The sequence below is a fragment of the Coregonus clupeaformis genome, chromosome 31 (assembly GCF_020615455.1).
Source record: "Coregonus clupeaformis isolate EN_2021a chromosome 31, ASM2061545v1, whole genome shotgun sequence".
Taxonomy (NCBI): Eukaryota; Metazoa; Chordata; class Actinopteri; order Salmoniformes; family Salmonidae; genus Coregonus; species Coregonus clupeaformis.
The window spans coordinates 38810468-38838463 of record NC_059222.1 but is presented as its reverse complement, the minus strand read 5'-3'; the positions used below and the strand labels follow the sequence as shown (position 1 = coordinate 38838463).

Below are 27996 nucleotides of genomic sequence, written 5' to 3'. Positions count from 1 at the left end.
TTAGTATTGTGGAGTAACTACAATGTTGTTGATCCATCCTCAGTTTTCTCCTATCAAAGCCATTAAACTCTGTAACTGTTTTAAAGTCACCATTGGCCTCATGGTGAAATCCCTGAGTGGTTTCTTTCCTCTCCAGCAACTGAGTTAGGAAGGACGCCTTTATCTGGATAGTGATTGGGTTTATTGATACACCATCCAAAGTGTAATTAATAACTTCACCATGCTCAAAGGGATATTCAATGTCTTTTTTTTTTTACCCATCTACCAATATGTACCTTTCTTTGCGAGGCATTGGAAAACCTCCCTGGTCTTTATGGTTGAATCTGTGCTTTGTTAGGTTCTAAATAAACAGAGTAAAACTCACGGATGACTAGGAAAAGCTCAAACCAAGTTTATTCACCCACTGGGTCAAACAGCTGAAAAGACAAAGACGTGTACACAAGCACATATATTTATACCTTCCCCCTATGCTGAGTCTCGTCCTTGCACATCTGTACAGCCAATACATCTCTGTTGCTAGACAGGACTTTTGTGGTGACTGTTCTTTCTCCCTTCGTTTGACCTGACCTCGGCCCAAATTCCTCACTCCTCCCCAACACATGGCTGTCCTACCTTATCTGTGACTGAAACCAGACCATTGCCCTTCTCCTCTCCATAGGATACCTGAGATTGAACAATAACATGTTCTGACAGAATGTAAACGTTCTGCCCTCCCCTTTCTCACACAGTAGATTCCATCCTCTCAGTTCTAATAGTGTAAGATATTTCAAGTTAGAAGATCGAATCCAACAGCTTCAAATTCACTGCTCGACTGAGGGTCCTTACAGATAATTGTATGTGTCGGGTACAGAGATGAGGTAGTCATTCAAAAATCATGTTAAACACTTATTGCACACAGAGTGAGTCCATGCAACTTATTGTGTGACTTGTTAAGCACATTTTTACTTCTGAACTTTAGGCTTGCAATAACAAAGGGGTTGAATACTTATTGACTCAAGACATTTCAGCTTTTCATTTTTAATTAATTTGTAAACATTTCGACATTATGGGTTATTGTGGGTAGGCCAGTGACAAAAAATCTCAATTTAATCAATTTTAAATTCAGGCTGTAACACAACAAAATGTGGAAAAAGTTGAGGGGTGTGAATACTTTCTGAAGGCATTGTAGCTAGCTAGCTAACAGTATGCTTTAACTTGCAATGAAAATGACTTTCTGACAAAGTTAGAAACGTATAATATCTGAAAATGTAGCTAGACTTACCCGTATACATGGATGAATGCTTCACGGCCATGGTTGCCCTTAGTTTGAAAATGTAATCCGGAGACAGGTGTTTTATGCAACAGCCTTCTGTGTTCTCTTTTTGACTCCCTCCGCATTTGCAATCAAAAGTCAGAATTTTCTCCTTCTCATACTCCGCTTCCACCGGGCATTCCACTGATTTCAAAAATCATTAAACCTCTTCCGTGACAACAACACTGTTGATCTACGTTTATCTTCTGTCACTGTCATCAGAAGACTACAGTGTACTGTATATTTCAGTGAAAATGTTTTTACCAAAATCAGGGATTTCCTCATTGTCTGATTCATTTTCAGAGTCAGAGAGTGTCAGCATGGCACGATCGTCTAAAAAGTAGTCCATCACAACTTTTCTCCTTTGATGTTTGTCGAAAGCACCTGCTAAATTCAGGGCAGCAATGTTGTTGAGAGCAGTAGCAACACTTTTGCAGTTCTCCGTGGCTATATCTTTCAAAAAACCTACGGTAGCAAGGATTATCTGAGCAGCTCATGTTATAGACAGAAGCCTGCAACATGGCAGACAAATCAGAACTCATCTCTCGGCATGTCCAGCCCAGCCATTATCTCAGCCAATCATGGCTAGCAGGAAGGTTCCCGTCTTTTTCTGTGGCTAAACCAATTAGGCTCGTAATTTAAAGGTTTTATTCGTATTTATAGATGACACACAAGTTTGTTATTAAGGCACATGAAAGTTCACATGTTCAAGAAGGCATTTGTGCCCCAAAAATAAATGTAGATGTAATTATTTAATTTTACGTTCAAATGCCTCTCCTGTGAAGTAGTGATTTCCGTCATACAACCAGCTTTCTGAAACGGGCCACATGTGAAAACGGCGCGTTTCTATGATCTGTGGTTAAAAAGATAAGAAGAAAAGTAAAAAAAATATATTATCTGTGACATCACAGGGTAGGATTAAAAGTATGAAAAACAGTGATTTTCAAAACCTGCAAAGAGTTTCTAGCCAGAGTGAGGGTATTTTCTTGCTCCCCACGTCACCGCGAATGTCATAGTGTTTGAAAATCACTGTTTTTAACTTTTTTAAACTTTTGATGATGTCATTGGGAATAACTTTTTTACGTTATATTTTTTCTACAATATGTAGAAATGCACCATTTTCACATACATAAACACTGGTTTGGTGCTGGAGATAATGAATATGAGGTTGAAAAGTGGCGGAGTTGCTCTTTAAGTCCAGGGCCAGCTCCGTCTTGACCTAGTGGTTGGCCAGTCCAAGTGGATTATTATTTGTTCATATGGTGACTAAATAAATATGTAAAAAAAAAAGGGAAAAATACAAAAAGGCATCTTACTGATGATCACCTTAATTGGCAGCACCTGATGTGCTTATCAAGACTTCCTTCTAGCACAGCACTTGGACATAGTTGGTGCTGCCACCTGGGGGATGGAGTGTGGAAGTCTATCCTAGTAGAATGTGTTGCCTGTGTGCTAACACTGAACAACCTACTACATAGCAGAACACACTGTAAAAAAAAATATTATCTACTTATAAAAGTCCATGTAGCTTAAATATTCAAGTTGGCTGGACTTTAAATTGGGAAATTGTTGAGATGACATGGAATACTCCACTAACCCTATGACGTTTTGCTCAATGTGAGTTGAATTTGAAATCCTTTGCAACACAAATAGCTGAGTTGATCCCACAAGAGAGTTTAGTTTGCTGAAACCCGCAACAGAAAAATATTTATTATAGTTCATCCAACTTCAGATCTCTTGGCATAATGGCTAAGGTGTTGGGTTGACAGTTGCAGGACCCGTTCAGGGCTACCCACCGAATTTGCTACATTGGTCCATGGAGCTTAAATAGTTCAGCTGATGATATCCTTGCATCGTTAAGTTGAGAGGACTAGACATCCAAAGTTGAGTAATCTTAAAAAATCAAGGCAACCAGCTGCAATACGATTTCTAGTTTACTCAACTTTGGCAAATGTGTTGAGACAACTCAGGAATGTACAGTGAGGGAAAAAAGTATTTGATCCCCTGCTGATTGATCAGTCTATAATTTTAATGGTAGGTTTATTTGAACAGTGAGAGACAGAATAACAACAAAAAAATCCAGAAGAACGCATGTTAAAAATGTTATAAATTGATTTGCATTTTAATGAGGGAAATAAGTATTTGACCCCTCTGCAAAACATGACTTAGTACTTGGTGGCAAAACCCTTGTTGGCAATCACAGAGGTCAGACGTTTCTTGTAGTTGGCCACCAGGTTTGCACACATCTCAGGAGGGATTTTGTCCCACTCCTCTTTGCAGATCTTCTCCAAGTCATTAAGGTTTCGAGGCTGACGTTTGACAACTCGAACCTTCAGCTCCCTCCACAGATTTTCTATAGGATTAAGATCTGGAGACTGGCTAGGCCACTCCAGGACCTTAATGTGCTTCTTCTTGAGCCACTCCTTTGTTGCCTTGGCCGTGTGTTTTGGGTCATTGTCATGCTGGAATACCCATCCACAACCCATTTTCAATGCCCTGGCTGAGGGAAGGAGTTCTCACCCAAGATTTGACGGTACATGGCCCCGTCCATCGTCCCTTTGATGCGGTGAAGTTGTCCTGTCCCCTTAGCAGGGAAACACCCCCAAAGCATAATGTTTCCACCTCCATGTTTGACGGTGGGGATGGTGTTCTTGGGGTCATATGCAGCATTCCTCCTCCTCCAAACACGGCGATTTGAGTTGATGCCAAAGAGCTCGATTTTGGTCTCATCTGACCACAACACTTTCACCCAGTTCTCCTCTGAATCATTCAGATGTTCATTGGCAAACTTCAGACGGGGCTGTATATGTGCTTTCTTGAGCAGGGGGACCTTGCGGGCGCTGCAGGATTTCAGTCCTTCACGGCGTAGTGTGTTACCAATTGTTTTCTTGGTGACTATGGTCCCAGCTGCCTTGAGATCATTGACAAGATCCTCTTGTGTAGTTCTGGGCTGATTCCTCACCGTTCTCATGATCATTGCAACTCCACGAGGTGAGATCTTGCATGGAGCCCCAGGCCGAGGGAGATTGACAGTTCTTTTGTGTTTCTTCCATTTGCGAATAATCGCACCAACTGTTGTCACCTTCTCACCAAGCTGCTTGGCGATGGTCTTGTAGCCCATTCCAGCCTTGTGTAGGTCTACAATCTTGTCCCTGACATCCTTGGAGAGCTCTTTGGTCTTGGCCATGGTGGAGAGTTTGGAATCTGATTGATTGATTGCTTCCTTTGATTGATTTCTCCCTTTAAGAGTGTGCTCCTAATCTCACCTTGTTACCTGTATAAAAGACACCTGGGAGCCAGAAATCTTTCTGATTGAGATATATATAAATACTTATTTCCCTCATTAAAATGCAAATCAATTTATAACGTTTTTGACATGCGTTTTTCTGGATTTTTGTTGTTGTTATTCTATCTCTCACTGTTCAAATAAACCTACCATTAAAATTATAGACTGATAATTTCTTTGTCAGTGGGCAAACGTACAAAATCAGCAGGGGATCAAATACTTTTTTCCCTCACTGTATATTAGCGAACTTTTTTGCCCCAAAGTTAAGTGAACTAGACATCATAATGCAGCTGGTTTCCTTGATTTGACTCAAGTTGACTCAATTTACAGTGTAGAATAGAATAATTCCATTGTGAAACAGAAATGTGTCTTGTTGCTGTCTTTTTATTCTCACCCTTCCGGTCTTATTATCCATGAAAGAGGGATGTTGTTGTCTTGTATTTAGCAACTGAATGCTAACCTGGCCAAACTAACATCGGAGTTTGAGAAGGCCACATCGGACAAGCTGAGGTGTCAGCAGGAAGCAGACGCCACCAATCAGACCATCTCCCTGGCCAACAGGTGACGTGCAGCTATAGTACAGTACAGTACAACACAGCACAGCACAACAAAACACAACCACAGACATGGGATGACACTCACTGCCTGTGCCTTCCTGGCTCAAATTCAAACTATGTCTTTGAACATTTGATCTAATTTTAGTATAGAGATGATATTTTAAGATTTTTAGAATTTGAAATTAGATCTTTGATTTAATAACATTTAGTCTACCATCTTTGATAACTCTCATATTGACGCGTGTGGTGTGACTGTCTCTCTCTCTCTGGCAGGCTGGTGGGCGGTCTGGCCTCAGAGAAGGTGCGTTGGTCAGAGTCGGTGGGCCAGTTTAAGATCCAGGAAAAGACTCTGAGTGGTGACGTCATGCTCATCTCTGCCTTCGTGTCCTACGTGGGCTACTTCACCAAGAAGTACCGCATAGAACTCATGGACAAGTACTGGCTGCCCTACCTCAAAGAGCTCAAGGTACACCACACAGTCCTAACCCTACCTCAGAGAGGTCAAGGTACACCACACAGTCCTAACCCTACCTCAGAGAGGTCAAGGTACACCACACACTCCTAACACTAACCCTAGCCCTACCTCAAAGAGCTCCAGGTACAACACACACTCCTAACCCTACCTCAAAGAGCTCCAGGTACAACACACACTCCTAACCCTACCTCAAAGAGCTCAAGGTACACCACACAGTCCTAACCCTACCTCAAAGAGCTCAAGGTACACCACACACTCCTAACCCTACCTCAAAGAGCTCAAAGTACATCACACACTCCTGGCTCAGCACACAAACCATACGTCATTAATGGAAACATCACAATCAGACCCGGGTCACTGAATGAATATAATTTTATTTTTATTTTTTATTTCACCTTTATTTAACCGGGGAAGCCAGTTGAGAACAAGTTCTCATTTACGACCTGGCCAAGATAAAGCAAAGCAGTGCGATAAAAACAACAACAACACAGAGTTACATATGGAATAAACAAAACATACAGTCAAAAACACAATAGAAAATATATATACAGTGTGTGCAAATGTAGTAAGTTATGGAGGTAAGGCAATAAATAGGCCATAGTGCAAGATAATTACAATTTAGTATTAACACTGGAGTGATAGATGTGTAGAAGATGATGCGCAAATAGAGAAACTGGGGTGCAAATGAGCAAAATAAATAACAATATGGGGATGAGGTAGTTGGGTGGACTAATTACAGATGGGCTGTGTACAGGTGCAGTGATCGGTAAGCTGCTCTGACAACTGATGCTTAAAGTTAGTGAGGGAGATAAGAGTCTCCAGCTTCAGAGATTTTTGCAGTTCGTTCCAGTCATTTGCAGCAGAGAACTGGAAGGAATGGCGGCCAAAGGAGGTGTTGGCTTTGGGGATGACCAGTGAGTACCTGCTGGAGCGCATACTACGAGTGGGTGTTGCTATGGTGACCAATGAGCTAAGATAACCTGGAGCCAGTGGGTTTGGCGATGAATATGTAGTGAGGACCAGCCAACGAGAGCGTACAGGTCACAATGGTGGGTAGTATATGGGGCTTTGGTGACAAAACAGATGGCACTGTGATAGACTACATCCAATTTGCTGAGTAGAGTGTTGAAAGCTATTTTGTAAATGACATCGCCGAAGTCAAGGATCGGTAGGATAGTCCGTTTTACGAGGGCATGTTTAGCAGCATGAGTGAAGGAGGCTTTGTTGTGAAATAGGAAGCCAATTCTAGATTGATCTTTGGATTGGAGATGCTTAATGTGAGTCTGGAAGGAGAGTTTACGGTCTAACCAGACACCTAGGTATTTGTAGTTGTCCACATATTCTAAGTCAGACCCGCCGAGAGTAGTGATTCTAGTCGGGCGGGCGGGTGCAAGCAATGTTCGATTGAAGATCATGCATTTAGTTTTACTAGCGTTTAAGAGCAGTTGGAGGCTACGGAAGGAGTGTTGTATGGCATTGAAGCTCGTTTGGAGGTTTGTTAACACAGTGTCCAATGAAGAGCCAGATGTATACAAAATGGTGTCGTCTGCGTAGAGGTGGATCTGAGAGTCACCAGCAGCAAGAGCGACATCATTGATATACACAGAGAATAGAGTCGGCCCGAGAATTGAACCCTGTGGCACCCTCATAGAGACTGCCAGAGGTCCAGACAACAGGCCCTCTGATTTGACACATTGAACTCTATCTGAGAAGTAGTTGGTGAACCAGGCGAGGCAGTCATTTGAGAAACCAAGGCTATGTAGTCTGCCAATAAGAATGCGGTGATTGACAGAGTCAAAAGCCTTGGCCAGGTCGATGAAGACGGCTGCACAGTACTGTCTTTTATCGATCATGGTTATTATATCGTTTAGGACCTTGAGCGTGGCTGAGGTGCACCCATGACCAGCTCGTAAACCAGATTGCATAGCGGAGAAGGTACGAAGGGATTCGAAATGGTCGGTGATCTGTTTGTTATCTTGCCTTTCAAATACTTTCAAAAGGCAGGGCAGGATGGATATAGGTCTGTAACAGTTTGGATCTAGAGTGTCACCCCCTTTGAAGAGGGGGATGATCGCGGCAGCTTTCCAATCTCTGGGGATCTCAGACGATACGAAAGAGAGGTTGAACAGGCTAGTAATAGGGGTTGCGACAATTTCGGCGGCAAATTTTAGAAAGAAAGGGTACAGATTGTCTAGCCCAGCTGATTTGTAGGGGTCCAGATTTTGCAGCTCTTTCAGGACATCAGCTATCTGAATTTGGGTGAAGGAGAAGCGGGGGGGTGGCATGGGCAAGTTGCAGCAGAGGGTGCAGAGCTGTTGGCCGGTGTAGTGGTAGCCAGGTGAAAAGCATGGCCAGCCGTAGCAAAATGTTAGATTTATCGGTGGTGACAGTGTTTCCTAGCCTCAGTGCAATGGGTAGCTGGGAGGAGGTGCTCTTATTCTCAATGGACTTTACAGTGTCCCAAAACTTTTTGGAGTTAGTGCTACAGGATACACATTTCTAGCCTTTGCTTTCCTAACTGATTGTGTATATTGGTTCCTGACTTCCCTGAAAAGTTGCATATCGCGGGGCTGTTCGATGCTAATGCAGTACGCCACAGGATGTTTTTGTGCTGGTCAAGGGCAGTCAAGTCTGGGGTGAACCAGGGGCTATATCTGTTCATAGTTCTGAATTTTTTGAATGGGGCATGCTTATTTAAGATGGAGAGGAAAGCACTTTTAAAGAACATCCAGGCATCCTCTACTGACGGAATGAGGTCAATATCCATCCAGGATACCCGGGCCAGGTGAATTAGAAAGGCCTGCTCACTGAAGTGTTTTAGGGAGCGTTTGACAGTGATGAGGGGTGGTCGTTTGACCGCGGACCCATTATGGACACAGGCAATGAGGCAGTGATCGCTGAGATCCTGGTTGTAGACAGCGGAGGTGTATTTAGAGGGTAAATTAGTCAGGATGATATCTATGAGGGTGCCCATGTTTACGGATTTAGGGTTGTACCTGGTAGGTTCCTTGATAATTTGTGTGAGATTGAGGGCATCTAGTTTAGATTGTAGGACGGCCGGGGTGTTAAGCATATCCCAGTTTAGGTCACCAAGCAGTACGAACTCTGAGGATAGATGGGGGGCAAGCAATTCACATATGATTTCCATGGTACAACTGGGGGCTGAGGGGGGTCTGTAGCATGCGGCAACAGTGAGAGACTTATTTCTGGAAAGGTGGATTTTTAGAAGTAGAAGCTCAAACTGTTTGGGCACAGACCTGTATAGTATGATAGAGCTCTGCAGGCTATCTCTACAGTAGATTGCAACTCCGCCCCCTTTGGCAGTTCTATCTAGATGGAAAATGTTGTAGTTCGGGATGGACATTTCTGAATTTTAGGTGGCCTTCCTAAGCCAGGATTCAGACACTGCTAGAACATCAGGGTTGGCAGAGTGTGCTAACGCAGTGAATAACTCAAACTTAGGGAGGAGGCTTCTGATGTTAACATGCAAGAAACCAAGGCTTTTACGGTTACAGAAGTCAACAAATGATAGCCCCTGGGGAGTAGGAGTGATAATGGGGGCTACATGGCCTGGGTTAACCTCTACATCACCAGAGGAACAGAGGAGGAATAGAATAAGGATACGGCTAAAGGCTTTAAGAACTGGTCTTCTAGTGCGTTGGGTACAGAGAATAAAAGGGGCAGATTTCCGGGTGTTGTAGAATAGATTCAGGGCATTATGTACAGACAAGGATATGGAAGGATATGAGTACAGTGGAGGTAAACCTAAGCATTGGGTAATGATGAAAGAGATAGCATCACTGGAGGCAACGATTGAGCCGGTCTCCGCGTGTATGGGGGGTGGGACAAAGGAGCTATCTGAGGCAGGTTGAGCGGGACTGGGGACTCTACAGTGAAATGGTACAATAAGAACTAAGTCAAACAGCAATAGGCAAGGCGTATTGACATGGGAGAGAGGGATAACGCAATCATAGGTGTTATTCGAGAGAGCTAAGACAACAACTGGTAATGGCGACGAAAGTTTGGGCTGAGGCTAAACAGATAAACAGGATGGGTTACCGTTTAAAGGAACAGTCCAGCAGGCATCAGCTGTGTAGCTGAGTGATCATAAGGTCCAGTGAACAGCAATAGGTGAGTCCGGGAGCAGTTCGTAGGCTGCTACAGCACAGGTGAGCAGGAGGCATGGCTGTTGATTGCGTGTGCTAGCGGGCCGGGGCTAGCAGATGGATCTTCGTGGTCTTCACAACGGGAAGCCTGTTGAAACCACATTAGACGATTACGTCGGCAGACCAGTCGTGATGGATCGGCGGGGCTCCGTGTCAACACTAGGAGGTCCCGTCCGGTTGACAGAGAGGTAGATAGCCGGGAGATGGGCCTGGCTCGAGGCTAGCTCAAGGCTAACTGGTACGTGCTTCGGACAGTGGTGATTAGCCAACAACAACAACAGCCATTCGGTTGCAGCTAGCTAGTTGCGATGATCCGGTGTTAAGGTCCAGTGATTCAGTGATTCCGGCAGAAAATCCGATATGCTCTGGGTCGATAGCACGCTGTGCAGACTGGCCGATAATTGTCCAAGCTAGAGCTGGCTGGTAGGTAGTGCAGGCCACGGACAGTGGTGAAGACCGCTAACGGTGGCTAATAGCAAGTAGCTAGTTAGCTGGCTAACTGGCTAGCTGGCTAGTTTCAGTCAGAGGTTCTTGATAAAAGGTATAAAGAAATAATAGAATCCGTTCCACATTGGGTGAGGCTGGTTGCAGGAAAATATATTTAGTTAAAGGATGGAAAAGTGAGATAGAGAAGTATATACGAAAAAAACAACAAAAAAACAGGCTATTTACACGAGGACACAACAGAATACACGACCGCACTGCTACGCCATCTTGGATAAATCAGTTCAACATTACTTAATCATCTGAAAGGAGATTGGCTTGCATGATTGTGTTCTCAATTAAACATTTGCTAACCAACAAAGTGATGCAGATGTAGTATACTGTAGTAATCTCCTGTTCCCCCCCTCCCTCTCCCAGGTCCCCATCCCGATCACAGAGGGGCTGGACCCTCTGATGTTGCTTACAGATGATGCAGACATCGCTGCCTGGAGCAACCAGGGCTTGCCTAGTGACCGCATGTCCATTGAGAACGCCACCATCCTGTGCAATACGGAGCGCTGGCCGCTCATCGTGGACGCCCAGCTCCAGGGAATCAAGTGGATCAAAAGGAAATACGGAGACAACCTCAAAGTCATCCGGTTGGGACAGAAAGGGTCAGTCGCTGTCCTTCTCACACACAGTTCGGATAGAGTAGCCAGTGTGTGGTCTTGGTGTCCAGGCATTGACATACTATCTACCTGTGTGTGTGTGTGTGTGTGTGTAGGTACCTGGACAGCATCGAGAGCGCTGTGTCTAACGGAGACCCTCTGCTGATAGAGAACATCAGTGAGAATGTAGAACCTGTCCTGGACCCTTTACTGGGCAGGAACACCATCAAGAAGGGCAAGTAAGTCACCACATCATCACCTCTATATACCACCTACAGCCCCCTCTCACCGCTCCCTGGGCCACTATGACTCCTCACAACGGTTGCATCCCAAATGGCACCCTATTCCCTATTTAGTGCACTACTTTTGACCAGGTAGTAGTGCACTCTATATTATTTTGAACAGTCAAAAGTAGTCCACTACTTAGGGAATACGGTGCCATTTGGGACACACACAATGACTCCACATAGGGCAGGGATGTCAAACTCATTTTCCCTGCGGACCGCATTCGGTCTTAACCGAGGTCCGGAGGGCCACACCTAAAATGTATTATATTTATTTGCCGTAAAAATAACAGTCCTTCAGTCTCTCTCATGCATTATGTCTGCCAGGTACATCCGGATAGGAGACAAGGAGGTGGAGTACAGCCCTAGCTTCCGTCTCATCCTCCACACTAAGTACTTCAACCCTCACTACAAGCCTGAGATGCAGGCTCAGTGTACGCTCATCAACTTCCTGGTTACCAGAGATGGGCTGGAGGACCAGCTGCTAGCCGCCGTGGTCGCTAAGGAACGGCCCGACCTAGAGGAGCTCAAGGTGACAGAGGCCTTGTTTATACCTAGGGCTAACATTCGTCCTTTGTCCTGATCTTATCTACATTCTGATTGTAGCCGTTGCATACATGGTAGTAAAATGTGTCTCTTATCCGTCCACTGTGTCCGCATTGTGACCGGATATCCAGGTCCCTCCCTGTATGCAAATTATTTTACAGACATTCTTCCACACTTGTAAGGCTGCATTTACACGGGCAGCCCAATTCTGATATTTTTTACACTAATTGGTCTTTTGACCAATCGCATCAGATCTTTTAACATCAGATATTTTTCAGATCTGATTGGTCAAAAGACCAATTAGTGATATTTTTTTATATTTGGCTGCCTGTGTAAATGCAGCCTAAGATATCTCACAATGCCTGTCTGACTACTTCCAGATGTGGTCAGGAAGATCTAATCACAATCCGATCACAATGTCTTTTAATCGTCTACACCTGTCTAAAAATGTGGGCATAATCAGAATGTGGACAAGATCAGGACAAAGGACGCATGTTAGAACCAGGTATAAACGGGGCTTGGGACACGAAGAGACAATCACATTGTGTGTCCCAAATGGAACCCTATTGGTCAAAAGTAGTGCACTAAATAGAGAATAGGGTGTCATTTGGAACGCATTTGGACATGGCAGGGGCCATCCCATCCCCTCACCTATGGGTTATGCTATTACACTGGAACAGGCTTCTTTCTGTCCGATAAATATCTAAAAGAGTGTTCCTCAAGGGTTCTTTGGTAAGGGTGATGGTTCTATGTGGAAGCATTATGACTCAAACAACCCCTTGAGCCCATCAATGGTTCTTTGCAGTTCAGAAAAAAAGGTTAGTTCATCTTTTTAGGCCATACAAATTAGATTTACTGTATAACGGATTAAAAATATATATATATTGAGGCGAGTGAGAAAAACAAAAAAAGAACGGTTGGACGCCTTGTAAAAATACTAAACAACCTTAGTTGTCGGCTGTTGCCAGATGAGAGAGCACAGCGAGTAAGGTAGGCTACAAAATAGATAGACAATTCGAAACATTGCTTGTAGCTTGGGTAGTTAGCTCACTTGGTCAAACAGTAAAGAGCATTATCTTCATAATTCCTCTAATGACATGTGTCTGCCTTGCCCATGTGTCTGTTTCACTGGGGCCTGCTGCAGTGATAATGAGCAAGCCACTTTTTACTGCCTTTCCCACTGCGCTCCTGTAGATTTTTTTTCCTTCTGATTCTAGCCATATGAAAAACACAGCTATCCTGTGTAATAATACTTGTCACAGTTGAAGAGAGGATGTTCTCAGCTTTGTGCAGGTATATTTCTGTATTTCTCAGCTGTATATTTTACAACCAAGATATTGATATGGATTTGAGATACGGAGCACGCCGAGTGAGCATTGGCAACTGTGAGCGCATCGGCCTCTGCGAGCATATCTGCCTCATTGGGTATTAGGCTATGACAGCAAAGTTTTTTTAGGACATTAATAATCACTTTACTGTTAGATTAAAACACGGCTACTTCCAGTCAAAATTATATTTAGAGTTAGTGATTTAGCTAATGTGTTTTGAGTTTCCACTTACCCGGCTGGTGAATTAGCACCAAATATATTAGTCTTTGCTATTAGTGCACATAAAGATGTAGGCAAATTAATCTCTATTTAACTACAAATATTGAGTCCTATTTTAACAGTAAAATATAACAATGGCCTAATTGTCAACACAAAATTCATGACAATCACTGGATTAGGTTGCAGTGCACATCAAAATATCTTGAATCATGCATTCCTGCTTAGATGAAACAAGTTATTTGAATACCATCTCAGTAGTCTATTTCACTTCTTTATTAAATCACTGTGAATGCCATTAGAAGATGATTAACCTACTCATTTTTTCTATTGGTGACCGTGAAGAAATATGTGAATATTAGCAGGTTTGTGGCGCACGCAGACCTCAAAATTGTTATTAAATGGCATTTCAAGTGGCATTAAAAAAGTCTTAAATTCAACTTGATGGATCCTGCAGAAACCCTGTGTACTGTACAATGCACTTATTAATGAACTTGCCCTACTGCCCGAGTGCCTACAGAAATGTACCACCACTATTACATATGCAGTCAATGCATTCTCATAGAGCCCGACCGATATGGGATTTTTTGATCCAATTCCGATTTTAGAGTGGAAATAATTGTGCTTAAAACAGCCCTACAAAGATACTCAGAAAGCTGATTTCTTAAATTTGAGGAAAGAACATTCATGTAAGCACCACATACAATTTAGGAGCACCAGAAATATGACATTTTTTAGTGGACAAACTGTCTTACTCTAGTGAAAGGAGGATAAACTGCACTGATTCCAGCAAAAAATCTGCCAAGTCGCTGAAGAATGAGCTGCCTTATGCTAGCCAGCTGGAAAACAACGACATATGACACATTTTCAATGTATTGGTATTTAGCTACAGTGGGGGAAAAAAGTATTTATTCAGCCACCAATTGTGCAAGTTCTCCCACTTAAAAAGATGAGAGAGGCCTGTAATTTTCATCATAGGTACACGTCAACTATGACAGACAAAATTAGAAAATAAAATCCAGAAAATCACATTGTAGGATTTTTTATGAATTTATTTGCAAATTATGGTGGAAAATAAGTATTTGGTCAATAACAAAAGTTTCTCAATACTTTGTTATATACCCTTTGTTGGCAATGACACAGGTCAAACGTTTTCTGTAAGTCTTCACAAGGTTTTCACACACTGTTGCTGGTATTTTGGCCCATTCCTCCATGCAGATCTCCTCTAGAGCAGTGATGTTTTGGGGGCTGTCGCTGGGCAACACAGACTTTCAACTCCCTCCAAAGATTTTCTATGGGGTTGAGATCTGGAGACTGGCTAGGCCACTCCAGGACCTTGAAATGCTTCTTACGAAGCCACTCCTTCGTTGCCCGGGCGGTGTGTTTGGGATCATTGTCATGCTGAAAGACCCAGCCACGTTTCATCTTCAATGCCCTTGCTGATGGAAGGAGGTTTTCACTCAAGATCTCACGATACATGGCCCCATTCATTCTTTCCTTTACACGGATCAGTCGTCCTGGTCCCTTTGCAGAAAAACAGCCCCAAAGCATGATGTTTCCACCCCCATACTTCACAGTAGGTATGGTGTTCTTTGGATGCAACTCAGCATTCTTTGTCCTTCAAACACGACGAGTTGGGTTTTTACCAAAAAGTTATATTTTGGTTTCATCTGACCATATGACATTCTCCCAATCCTCTTCTGGATCATCCAAATGCACTCTAGCAAACTTCAGACGGGCCTGGACATGTACTGGCTTAAGCAGGGGGACACGTCTGGCACTGCAGGATTTGAGTCCCTGGCGGCGTAGTGTGTTACTGATGGTAGGCTTTGTTACTTTGGTCCCAGCTCTCTGCAGGTCATTCACTAGGTCCCCCCGTGTGGTTCTGGGATTTTTGCTCACCGTTCTTGTGATCATTTTGACCCCACGGGGTGAGATCTTGCGTGGAGCCCCAGATCGAGGGAGATTATCAGTGGTCTTGTATGTCTTCCATTTCCTAATAATTGCTCCCACAGTTGATTTCTTCAAACCAAGCTGCTTACCTATTGCAGATTCAGTCTTTGCAGCCTGGTGCAGGTCTACAATTTTGTTTCTGGTGTCCTTTGACAGCTCTTTGGTCTTGGCCATAGTGGAGTTTGGAGTGTGACTGTTTGAGGTTGTGGACAGGTGTCTTTTATACTGATAACAAGTTCAAACAGGTGCCATTAATACAGGTAACGAGTGGATGACAGAGGAGCCTCTTAAAGAATAAGTTACAGGTCTGTGAGAGCCAGAAATCTTGCTTGTTTGTAGGTGACCAAATACTTATTTTCCACCATAATTTGCAAATAAATTCATTAAAAATCCTACAATGTGATTTTCTGGATTTTTTTTCTCAATTTGTCTGTCATAGTTGACGTGTACCTATGATGAAAATTACAGGCCTCTCTCATCTTTTTAAGTGGGAGACCTTGCACAATTGGTGGCTGACTAAATACTTTTTTTCCCCACTGTATGTTTTCATCGATTGTAGGGCTGTAGCCATTGAATTCTGGTAATTGTCTCTCCCCCAAGTGTTGCCTCAGTGAATACAGCTGCAGTCTCTACACTGCTACACAATACAGTTCTAGTATGCAAACATAGACGGTAAACTATAAAGTTGCCCGCAAGGACACGTGACAACTGCAAGGTGCAATAACTGCGTACTCAAGTTTTTATTACGCCTCATGTCCACCAAATGCATCAAACTCTTTGCGTTCCGGCAGAAGTAATTCATTGTCAATGGAACAGTCCACAACGCTACATTGGGGGTGCGGCACTAGGCTGCGGTGTGTTCTGTGTACCGCATGCGTTCAATACTTTCAACTCCTGTGCGTTGCTTTACAGTGCAGTGGCACAAACGGAAGTACACACACAGACTCCAAGTAGCTAGCGTTTAGCTAGTTGAAAAGCAAAGCACATGTGCATCAAGTATGGAAAATGCGGGCTAGACATTGGGCAAAACACATACAGTGGGGAGAACAAGTATTTGATACACTGCCGATTTTGCAGGTTTTCCTACTTACAAAGCATGTAGAGGTCTGTAATTCACATTGTATGATTTTTAAGTAATTAATTTGCATTTTATTGCATGACATAAGTATTTGATCACCTACCAACCAGTAAGAATTCCGGCTCTCACAGACCTGTTAGTTTTTCTTTAAGAAGCCCTCCTGTTCTCCACTCTTTACCTGTATTAACTGCACCTGTTTGAACTCATTACCTGTATAAAAGACACCTGTCCACACACTCAATCAAACAGACTCCAACCTCTCCACAATGGCCAAGACCAGAGAGCTGTGTAAGGACATCAGGGATAAAATTGTAGACCTGCACAAGGCTGGGATGGGCTACAGGACAATAGGCAAGCTTGGTGAGAAGGCAACAAATGTTGGCGCAATTATTAGAAAATGGAAGAAGTTCAAGATGACGGTCAATCACCCTCGGTCTGGGGTTCCATGCAAGATCTCACCTCGTGGGGCATCAATGATCATGTGGAAGGTGAGGGATCTGCCCAGAACTACACGGTAGGACCTGGTCAATGACCTGAAGAGAGCTGGGACCACAGTCTCAAAGAAAACCATTAGTAACACACTACGCCGTCATGGATTAAAATCCTGCAGCGCACGCAAGGTCCCCCTGCTCAAGCCAGCGCATGTCCAGGCCCGTCTGAAGTTTGCCAATGACCATCTGGATGATCCAGAGGAGGAATGGGAGAAGGTCATGTGGTCTGATGAGACAAAAATAGAGCTTTTTGGTCTAAACTCCACTCGCCGTGTTTGGAGGAAGAAGAAGGATAAGTACAACCCCAAGAACACCATCCCAACTGTGAAGCATGGAGGTGGAAACATAATTCTTTGGGGATGCTTTTCTGCAAAGGGGACAGGACGACTGCACTGTATTGAGGGGAGGATGGATGGGGCCATGTATCGCGAGATCTTGGCCAACAACCTCCTTCCCTCAGTAAGAGCATTGAAGATGGGTCGTGGCTGGGTCTTCCAGCATGACAACGACCCGAAACACACAGCCAGGGCAACTAAGGAGTGGCTCCGTAAGAAGCATCTCAAGGTCCTGGAGTGGCCTAGCCAGTCTCCAGACCTGAACCCAATAGAAAATCTTTGGAGGGAGCTGAAAGTCCGTATTGCCCAACGACAGCCCCGAAACCTGAAGGATCTGGAGAAGGTCTGTATGGAGGAGTGGGCCAAAATCCCTGCTGCAGTGTGTGCAAACCTGGTCAAGAACTACAGGAAACGTATGATCTCTGTAATTGCAAACAAAGGTTTCTGTACCAAATATTAAGTTCTGCCTTTCTGATGTATCAAATACTACTGTCATGCAATAAAATACAAATGAATTACTTAAAAATCATAGAATGTGATTTTCTGGATTTTTGTTTTAGATTCCGTCTCTCACAGTTGAAGTGTACCATTTATAGACCAATATGTACACGTGTTTTGGGGAAGGGGGGGGCAAGTGCTTGTGCAGTATTTAGCAGTCATAATAAGAGTCTGGTAGACGGCAGTTGTGATGTGTGTTTAGCATGAATGTATATATGCCACCTTGGGTTCATCTGGTGGTTATCTACACAGAGTGTTATTTTACTCCTCCTGGCTTAGTTTCCCAGATGCAAGGATGAGAACAAACAATGAAATGTTTGTTCTACTCCTCCAGGCTATCTCTATCTCGGGTCACACACACCACATATTATCTGTGGAATGCAGGCTGTAAATCAATTGTCAGCTCAAGCTATCTCTAGTGACCATACGCCCAGATTAGCTGCAGGGAGTTAGAGTGGAGACCGTCCCTTTCAAAAACACAGCATTAGTAGAACAGAAATGTCTTACTATTTGTTAAGTATATAATTTAACTATTAAAATCAAACAAATCAGGTAAATACGTAATTTTTCTCTCACAATGTGACCAAGAAAATAGTGGACAGAGCGAGAGCGCTCACTAACAGAACTTAAACCTGCTATCTATAATAAACTGCCGCAGTTGCAAGCAGGCTGGACAATGTAATGAACTCTGCATAGAATAAATGCAATAATAACAAATATTCTTATAGGCCTACCTAAAGTAAAGACACATAACTGCAATGCACCGTGGGCATGACGCATAGAAAATAGTTAGCCAGGCTAGCTAGTAATAAGCATAAGCAACTTACAACTCAATATAACCCCCCAAATTACTTTATACCCCCAACAGCATATGGCAAACATAACATACAGTATTACTACTCACTTTTAGGTGCACACACAAATACAGTTAAAGGAGAATGGAAACACTAGGATTTAGAACGCCAGCTAACTGTAACTGTAAATCACCATATTGGCATTGTTGCGTCACTGGAAGGAGAGACAATTTTGGAACTCCCAAAAATGGCTGAATTTACCGAGTAGCTCAGTCTGAGAATTAGTTTATTACAGAGAATGAATTAATGTTAGTTAGGGAGCCAATAAACCTACTGAAGCCGTTCATGTTTGAACCGATCGTTGCCCCAGATCAAAGAGTTAGTTCTCGTTGCAGTAACAACACAGACATGCCGCCTGAAACACCTCAGCTAGAGGGTTGGCGTTGCCAAACACAAACTGGTGTGAGTGCGGATGCTGCCAGATAATGGCTAGAGAGTATTGGCTCCCTAACTAACATTAATTCATTCTCTGTAATAAACTAATTCTCAGACTGAGCTACTCGGTAAATTCAGCCATTTTTGGGAGTTCCAAAATTGTTGTCCTCTGTAGCTCAGCTGGTAGAGCACGGCGCTTGCAACGCCAAGGTAGTGGGTTCGATCCCCGGGACCACCCATACACAAAAATGTATGCACGCATGACTGTAAGTCGCTTTGGATAAAAGCGTCTGCTAAATGGCATATTATCATTATTATTATATGAGTGTGTGTGTTGTAGAGAGATGGTGGCGATACAGCACAAAATCCCAGCGGATGGTGGCTGTATTACATCCAGTCAGAGGTTCCTGTCAGTCTGTCTGGATGGCGATGTATTTATTGGACGTGTCACTAATCCTTATGAAGGACTTCCTGGCAGAAGAGGTTACTCGACCAGTCAGCAGCCGATTTGCCAGTTAAATAATTGCTGAAATTTTGCTTGATTATAAATTGATTAAGGTTAATATCAGTAGTGGGTAGGTGCGAAATATATATAAGCAGTATCCTATAACGATGTTTATCACCAGTGCTGTTTGGCGCGATGGGAACACATTAACCTTTTGATCAGACGACCAGAGTTCGAATCGCAGACAGCATTATGATTCATGAAATGTCATTCTAACCAATAATGGACTAACTTTTCTTATGATTTGGTTTGCAGAGCATACAGGCTGTCAGTTTATCGCCAGTTCACCCTATGCGCACAAGGGAGAATTGGACGAGGTGTACGGCGTCTCATCCCTGCGTGTGCCGTTTCTTCCATAAAGCGCGCATATTCATAAGCAAAGGCATTTACATAGGGTTTGAGTTTGAATAAAACCAGTTCATTTAGTAAATCTAGACCTAATGCCTGCACCTTATGTAAAAATAGTATTAGTTAGCTTGTCCACTATAACAACAGGTTCAAGCATAACCAGATAAACTTGCTTTGTATTTAAAACTACTTTCAACGCGCACTAATCCCGTGTCCCCGTCACTAGAGTAGTGACTTCAACTAGCTTTGGCTGCCATCTATTGGAAAGGAATGGTAACTACACTGGGCAGCTAGTTGGCAGAGTCAAAGTAGACTTAAATAATATATGCCATTTAGTAAACGCCTTTATCCAAAGAGAACTGGGTACATGGGTAGTGGAAACAGATCATAGAAACAGGATTCCAATTTTGATATCATGGATGGTCAGTCCTTGCATCAATAGCTCTGTCTATTAATTTATCCAGCCCCATCCCTCAGCTTTTTACCAAAAGAGGAGCAGGGAGACACTTTGTTATTGTTTCTACTGCTGAATGCCACTTTAAGAAGTTAAGATGCAGATTAAATACACACCAAAATGTGTTACAGATACTATAAAAATGTCCCATCACTCAGACAGTTAGTGAATACACAGCATCCAGCACAGCAAACAATCAATCAAATTTATTTTACAAAAGCCCTTTTTACATCAAAATAATAACCACAGTGGTTATAGAGGGTGCAACAGTTCAACACCTCAGGAGCAAATGTCAGTTGGCTTTTCATAGCTGAGCATTCATAGGTTGAGAGAGAGTCGAAACAGCAGGACCGGGACAAGGTAGAACATCCGTTGAAACGGGTAAAAAAAATCAGTGGAAAAACAATTCCACTTTATGGATGGGTGTATCTTTGAATTTGCAGTTGAATGGCCTGCTCCTTCTACATTTTCGGAACACCAGCACGCTCCCCGAAAGTGATCGATAGTATATCTTGGCTCGCACTGTGATGATTGTGATTCTGAGCTCTCAGGTTCATACAGCGAGTTATGGTCTTCACTGATCTCACTCTCCATCAGCTCCATCTGTGGCGTATAGGGGCAGGATTCGGTTGTATACTGATGGTCGTGAGCGCAATCTAGCTGGGCCCCGAGCTCTTTAGTGATGGTCCTGGTGGACCTCTTCTCCACCGCAGCACAGGAACACTCTGGCACCCAGGGGTCAGTTTGGCATGCTGTACTAACCGTTCTTTCCTGTTGGTAGAAAACAATTAAGGCATCTATTAGACTATAGTTATATTCAAGAATCACTACATATAGTGTATATTGTCCATTTTATATCCAAAATGGCCTCAGGGACGACATATTGTGTCTTGAAATAAACAATAGCCTTAGAAATAACATGGATTTGTATGTACCTCCTCTGCCTCCTGCACAGTCTCCTCCAGGATGAAAACCTTTTCAGGGATGAAGATGTCATCCTGAAAACAAACAAACGTTTTGTTAAGACAACTGAACCCAAATATATCAGTTGGCATTAACAAGCTACCTGTCTTGTATGCTTTGTCAACACACACACACACACATCACACACCACAAACAAAGCAAATACAGGGACATTTATTTATCAGCAAACATTAGCTATGTCAACTTCAGTCTAGCTAAATGAGGTGGAGCTAACAAAACATTCCAAAAACAAATCTGTCAACAAAATGTATTACAGTACTTGACTATCTGAGGTGGAAGCTAGCTACAGTAACTACCTAATAACAGGGGTACACAGAGAAACTGTGTTGCAATTTTAGTTGCAGTTGAGTTGCTTGCTAACGTTATTTGTTGGGGGGGTGTGTTACACAAAACACTGGTTACCTTCAACTAGAGTTGCAACAAAGTTGTCCAGTGTCTAACGCTAGCCTAGTCAACAAGTCATGACCGGTTAACGTTACCTCTGGCTCCATTGCATTGACTCGCGTCGCCTCCTCCGTTCACTCGCTTTTGCTTGACTCCGAAGTCAGCAATGTTGATGATGGTCGGTCGGTAACCCCTAAACCATAACCCTCGGAATTTAAAATGGAAGCGCAAGCAGAGGGCTTCAACGTAGGCCTATGACTCCTTTCCATTCGGAAACTCCCGGTTGCCGCATCAAAAGTGCCCTTCATCGTGCTGTCTGCAGATCCTGCTAGCTCGAGCTGGCACGTCCTTCCTCTTCAGGACATGGAGCCACTTCTTCAAAAGCTGTGGGTCCTTGGGCAGCCTATGGTAGCTTACAGAGGGATTTTTAGACCCAATTCATACAGCCTGGCTCTATACAGTTAATGTTTGAATTACTACTTGTTGTTGCCATCTTGTTGTCCGCACCTAACCTCACTCTCTTCGATGCACTCTCCACGCGAAAACTCAATACCACAGACAATTTGCTGATTCCTGCCAGTGACGCACTGGCGTCAGTCGTTACTATGGCAATTTAAAATGGCGCTGACCATTGCTCAAATAAACCTTGTCGATGATCAAAATACTAAATATAGAGATGTTTTTATGTTAAATGCACATGTTTAGTATTAGTGGATTGAATACATCTCTTTGCTTAGATTTACTTCCTAAAGTGTTTCCATTCCCCTTTAAACATGCTGCAACTGACTGGAGGCAGGACATACAACGAGCAGGCTAAATAGAATGTCTCTGGGGTGATTGACTGATGAGCTGTCAGCCATTCTAACTAAAGGGACAAACTAGTGGTGCATAGGGAAATCTAAATATGAAGGCCTGAGTGGAAGCTCCTCAGAGGCGGAAGGGGAGGACCATCCTCCTCAGTGAATGTCATAAAAATAAAAATAGTGAAACGTTAAAAAAGTTATATTTTTTTAGATAAAACTATACTAAATATATTCACGTCACCAAATAATGTATTAAAACACACTGTTTTGCCATGCAGGTCTACAGTAGCCTCAACTGCATGGTGTAGCTGGAGGACAGCTAGTTTCCGGCCTCCTCTGGGTACATTGACTTCAATACAAAACCTAGGAGGCTCATGGTTCTCACTCCCTTCCATAAACTTACACATTAATTATGAAAATTTCTGGAGGACTTTCTCCAACCTATCAGAGCTCTTGCAGCATGAACTGACATGTTGTCCACCCAATCAAAGGAGCAGAGAATGAATCTAGTACTGAACGCATAAGCTACAGATAGCTAGCACTGCAGTGCATAAAATGTGGTGAGTAGTTGACTCAAAGAGAGAGAAAGGCAATAGTTGAACAAATTAATTTCTTTAAAAATTAAGGAGAATCGAGAGAGAGAGAGAAATATGTCGTATTTTTTTCACTTTCACTTAGCTAGCGAATGCAGCTAGCTAGTTTAACCTACTCAAACACCCGGCTCAAACAGAGAGGGATGCTATGTTAGCTAGCTGGCTATGGCTATCCAAAATAAAAAAAACACTGTATGGTTCTTCAAAAGGTTATTTGTAGAACCTTGAGATTGAGAAAGCTTCTTTATAGAACAATTTTCCATAAAGGTTCTATAAAGAACCATTAACAAGGGGTATAACCATAGGTGAATGCTTTGGTGCTGTATATAACCTTTTTTTAATGATTCTTTGTAGCTTAGGAAAGGGTTCTTTATAGCACCATAAAGGTTCTTTATAGTGCCTTCAATAAAGGGTTCTTACACCACCCCAAAAGGGATCTGCTATGGTTACAAGCCAAATAACCCTTATTTGGCACTGTAGAACCATTTTTGTGTGTGTAGAGAGAGGGCAAGCCAAATCAAGCAATGAACATTTATATCCAATATAATATATCCGGTTTGTGACAAAATAAAGTCAGTTCCTCAGTCTTCAAGTGGTAGGTGAGTGGTAGGTGGTGTGGCTCCGGGGTGAAGTGTTGGGAGCCACACCACCTGATCTAGGATCAGCTTCTACATTCCCCACCTTTTAACCATTAGTGGAGAAAATGAAAAACGGACCCAAGATCAGCATCTAGGGGCACCTTTACTGTACTCCGGATGGTTTGACTAACCCGTCCCCCTGTTGCTCTGCGCTGTGTATATAGGCTGAGCTGACCAAGCAGCAAAACAACTTTAAGATTGTGCTGAAGCAGCTGGAGGACTCTCTGCTGGCTCGACTCTCGGCCGCCTCCGGCAACTTCCTGGGAGACACCGCCCTCGTAGAGAACCTGGAGATCACCAAGGCAACCGCCACCGAGATCGAGGAGAAGGTACACGCACACACACACAAACACACTTTCTCAAATTATGGTCTATTATGGTGTGAAGGTGAGCGGAGAGTGTTTGGGTTTGTGGCCCTCAGGTGCGCGAAGCGAAGATAACAGAGGTTAAGATCAACGAGGCCAGAGAGAACTACAGACCTGCGTCGATACGAGCTGCTCTGCTCTACTTTATCCTCAACGACCTGAACAAAATCAACCCCATCTACCAGTTCTCCCTCAAAGTGACACTCCACAGGACTCTAGAATCACACACTCTCAATACTCATGACTTTATTATCAACCTCAGAACTTCAATAATCTTTAATGAAAACTTGGTTTGGTGTGTGTGTCTGTCTGTGTGTGTAGGCCTTCAGTGTTGTCTTTGAGGTGGCCATCATGCTTACAGAGCCGGCGGACGAGGTGAAACAGAGAGTGAACAACCTGATTGACCAGATCACCTACTCTGTGTTCATGTACACCAACCGTAGCCTGTTTGAGAGGGACAAGCTTACCTTCATCGCTCAGGTCGCATTCCAGGTCAGAAAACACAGCAGATAGGCTGTACTGAATAGGCCTATGAGCCCTGGTCAAAAGTAAAGCACTAAATAGGGAATAGGTACCGTTTGGGACGCACACAGAATATGACTTTTAACAGAATAGGAACTTACAGAATCAAAGTGACATTTGGTGACACACATAGGCCCATATACTTACATAGAACATTTCTGCTTGGTGGATGAGAATACTGTTCATATCTATATGTGTGTGTGTGTGAGTAGATCTTGCTGATGAAGAAGGAGATCAATCCTACGGAGCTGGACTTCCTCCTGAGGTTCCCATACAAAGCTGGCCTGGGCTCTCCTGTCGACTTCCTTGCCAACCAGGGCTGGGGCGGCATCAAGGTGGGCACAGCCCAAACACACACACACACTCTACACTCTCAGAAGAAAGGGTACGGTTAGGGTACAGTATTGTAACCAGTGGTTTAATAAAATTTCCCTTCAGAAGTACACATATAATCTCACATGGTACTGTGCGGTACCTTTTAGGTACATGTGCGGATAATCTAGTTAAATGGTACATTTTTGTACCCAATATTTTGAATATAAAGGTACAATCATCACACACTCTCAAAAGCCTTGCCCGTCATTATCATATTTCCCAGCATGAAAGTTGATTTTTAGAATTGTTTGTTTCAATATGTGTGTTTTTGCATGCACATTGATTGATCTTATGCTACACAAAGATAAATAGCATACATTTTTCTAAACTAATCCAAACTGTTAGAAGTTGGACTTATTACCAGAGGTGGGATCAAGTCAGTATTATTCTAATCACAAGCAAGTCTCAAGTCACAAGGTCCTAGTCTCAAGTTGAGTCCCAAGTAGAATGGGTCAAGACTCGAGTCAAAGTCGTGCATTCTAAGAGCAATTCAAGTTGAGTCACAAGTTTAAGTCAAGTCTCAAGTCAAGTAAAATAAAATCGATAGATGCAACGACTTGTTCAACTACAAATCATTGTCTATTTCTCGAGGCTACAGGACAGCCCTTTTCATTATTTTGTCTACAACATATGTTTATTAAAATATGGACCATGTAGCAGTCAGAAGGGCATGAAATCAGCAGAAGGCAAGGCAGGTTGACGTGCAGATTTATTTACAGGTCTTAGTGATCCAATGGTGAAAGCGTCATATCATACAAAATATACAAGTAGCTTTACCAAATATACACAGGCAATAGCCTCTGTATCAGGCTTAACCTGTCCTATCTGAGAAACCAAATCCAATCTGTCTAACAGGAACTCAAACAGGTAGGCCTACATAATAAGCAATTGGTCGTCAGGACCATACAATTACAACATTTTAGTCATGTAGCAGGTGCTCTTATTCAGAGCGACTTACAGTTAGCGAGTGCATACATTTTCATACTGGCCCCCCGTGGGAATTGAACCCACAACCCTGGTGTTGCAAATGCCATGCTCTACCAACTGAGCTACACGGGGCCACAACCAATAAACTGGTTCTACAATGTAAAAGGCCATTTCCACATCCATTGTTACATTGGTACATTGGTCTTAATCAGACTTAATGATTATTAATGATATTCCAACACCAAGCATACATTAAACAATAATTTTATCTTATTCAACCCTCTGACTCCAAAGCATGGACGCAGGCCACGTAGCCTATTTCTATGGGCACTAAGGCATGTGTGCTGCTATTACGAACAACAAAAATGACAGAGACATAGGACACAGACACACGCAACTCCGACATAACCCGGGAAATGTGAACAAAGGAAACTATACATTGAATTAAATAAACATAACGTCTACCTCATGTGTCTTGCGAATGTTCATGTGCACAATAAACATCGCGCCCACTCAGAGCAGGGTAAGAAATGGTTGGCTATAAAATGAAAATGTATCGTAGGCCTATCAAACATGAAACAGAAATGTCTACGTGTTGCAATAAACATTAATGGAATTATGAAACGCTAGCAATTATTGTAGTATTAGATGGAATATAGATTTACCACATAGGGCTTATGCATTTAAACGTGTGAAAGCAACAGCTAATATTTTATTTCAACAAGAGAAAAAAAGCACTCTCCACTGGCAGGAGTTTGGAGACTGCAAGTGAAGAGCAGTGCCTATGGTGCATCTTTGCCACAGTAATATTAGATTTTTAACAACAAATTCCAAATACAAGCTTCATAACTAAATTATCAATATCAAGCAATTGTTACATACCAAAATACCAGTAGACCTATGCTAGTAATTGTTGCCCCATTGCTGGTGAGCTTGCAAAGTAAACAGTTAATATTCTTGATCACCAAACAATTTTTGGAGCTGCATATTTATTTATTATGGTAATCCTCTCTCACTACAATTTGCCGTTTGCGCTGCACCGGAACCTATAGCTGTACTTTAAATCAACAATCTGTTCGCTAGCTCACCCGACCTGTGTTGACTGACAGTTTGTGGTCCAATCAGAGTGCAGAGTGTGCGTTTCACTAGCCAATCTGTTGCAGTTTTTTTTGCAAGGGTGATGCTGCTGCTACTGTCTCTGGCTGCGTGAAGATTAATACACGTAACCAAACCATATACTTGATGTATCTGTTATTATCAAGATGAACAATCAAGCATGGCGCAATCAACCTGTCAGTGACTACTCGTGCCCTGTGGATGGGGACATTGTCATCCTATGGGGGCATAGCCATGGTAGCCAAAATAATGGCCTGCCTAGCATTTATGTACATGACCCTAAGCATCCCAAATGAAAAAATATATAGTATACTATGGTATTAATGCTATATTATTCACTGTAGTGTTTTTGTGGAATTTACTGCAGTATTCACTGTATAGTTTTTGAATACTGTAGTATTTACTGTAGTATACTATAGTATTTGCAGTTAATTATAGTATAAATACTGTAGTAAGATAACTGTAGTATATACTATAGTAATTAATGTAGTGTTTATGCGGATTGTAGTATACTGTAGTGTTTTTGCAGACATTACCGTAGTATTTATTATAGTGTTTTTGTTTTATTATCTTTGACATAGAAGTGGGCTTTCTCCTTCAGGAAACCTACTGGCGAAATACAAAAATAGCATATTTTCCATAGCCTGTAGGTAGGTCTGGGGTCTGAACAGATAGTTCAGAGCTTCTGCTCTTTTCTATAACCTTTAGGGAACACAATATATGGTTTATACTTGGCATTTAGGTTTCTCACTTACAGGTGGCACAAATTGTGATATGGGGGAGGGGAATGGACAGGGTATATGCTAATTAAATACTGTAGCATTTACTATAGTTAAAAAAGTGTCATGTTTTGCAGACTAGTGTTTTTGTGGATAATACTGTAGTATTTACTAGAGTATTCTACAGTATACTACAGTTTACTATAGAATTCTATAGTAAACTGTAGTATTTTTTCATTTGGGATGTTGGGATGCTAATTGCTTAATTAACTCAGGAACCACACCTGTGTGAAGCACCTGCTTTCAATATACTTTGTGTCCCTCATTTACTCAAGTGTTTCCTTTATTTTGGCAGTTACCTGTATGTAATGTGTTGTCATAAAGACTTTAATTTCAATGATAAAATATTCACTTAGGCACTCACTTGGTGAAGGCTACA

At 42.6% G+C, this 27996-nt stretch overlaps 1 protein-coding gene across 5 annotated transcripts in view; it reads left to right on the top strand.

Annotated features, from left to right (window-relative positions):
* LOC121547702 (dynein axonemal heavy chain 17) overlaps positions 1–27996 on the top strand; it is a 122841-nt gene that overhangs the window by 79411 nt on the left and 15434 nt on the right. For 4 of the 5 annotated variants that reach the window (XM_041859099.2, XM_041859098.2, XM_041859100.2 and 1 more), the window contains 9 exons: positions 5023–5138; positions 5408–5600; positions 10637–10872; positions 10983–11105; positions 11478–11682; positions 23698–23862; positions 23955–24095; positions 24220–24390; positions 24633–24755. In XM_041859099.2, coding sequence (XP_041715033.2) covers positions 5023–5138; positions 5408–5600; positions 10637–10872; positions 10983–11105; positions 11478–11682; positions 23698–23862; positions 23955–24095; positions 24220–24390; positions 24633–24755 — 1473 coding nt within the window. Of the gene's footprint in view, positions 1–5022; positions 5139–5407; positions 5601–5838; positions 5853–10636; positions 10873–10982; positions 11106–11477; positions 11683–23697; positions 23863–23954; positions 24096–24219; positions 24391–24632; positions 24756–27996 lie in introns of those variants that run through there. The other variant, XM_041859102.2, reaches the window with a different exon arrangement.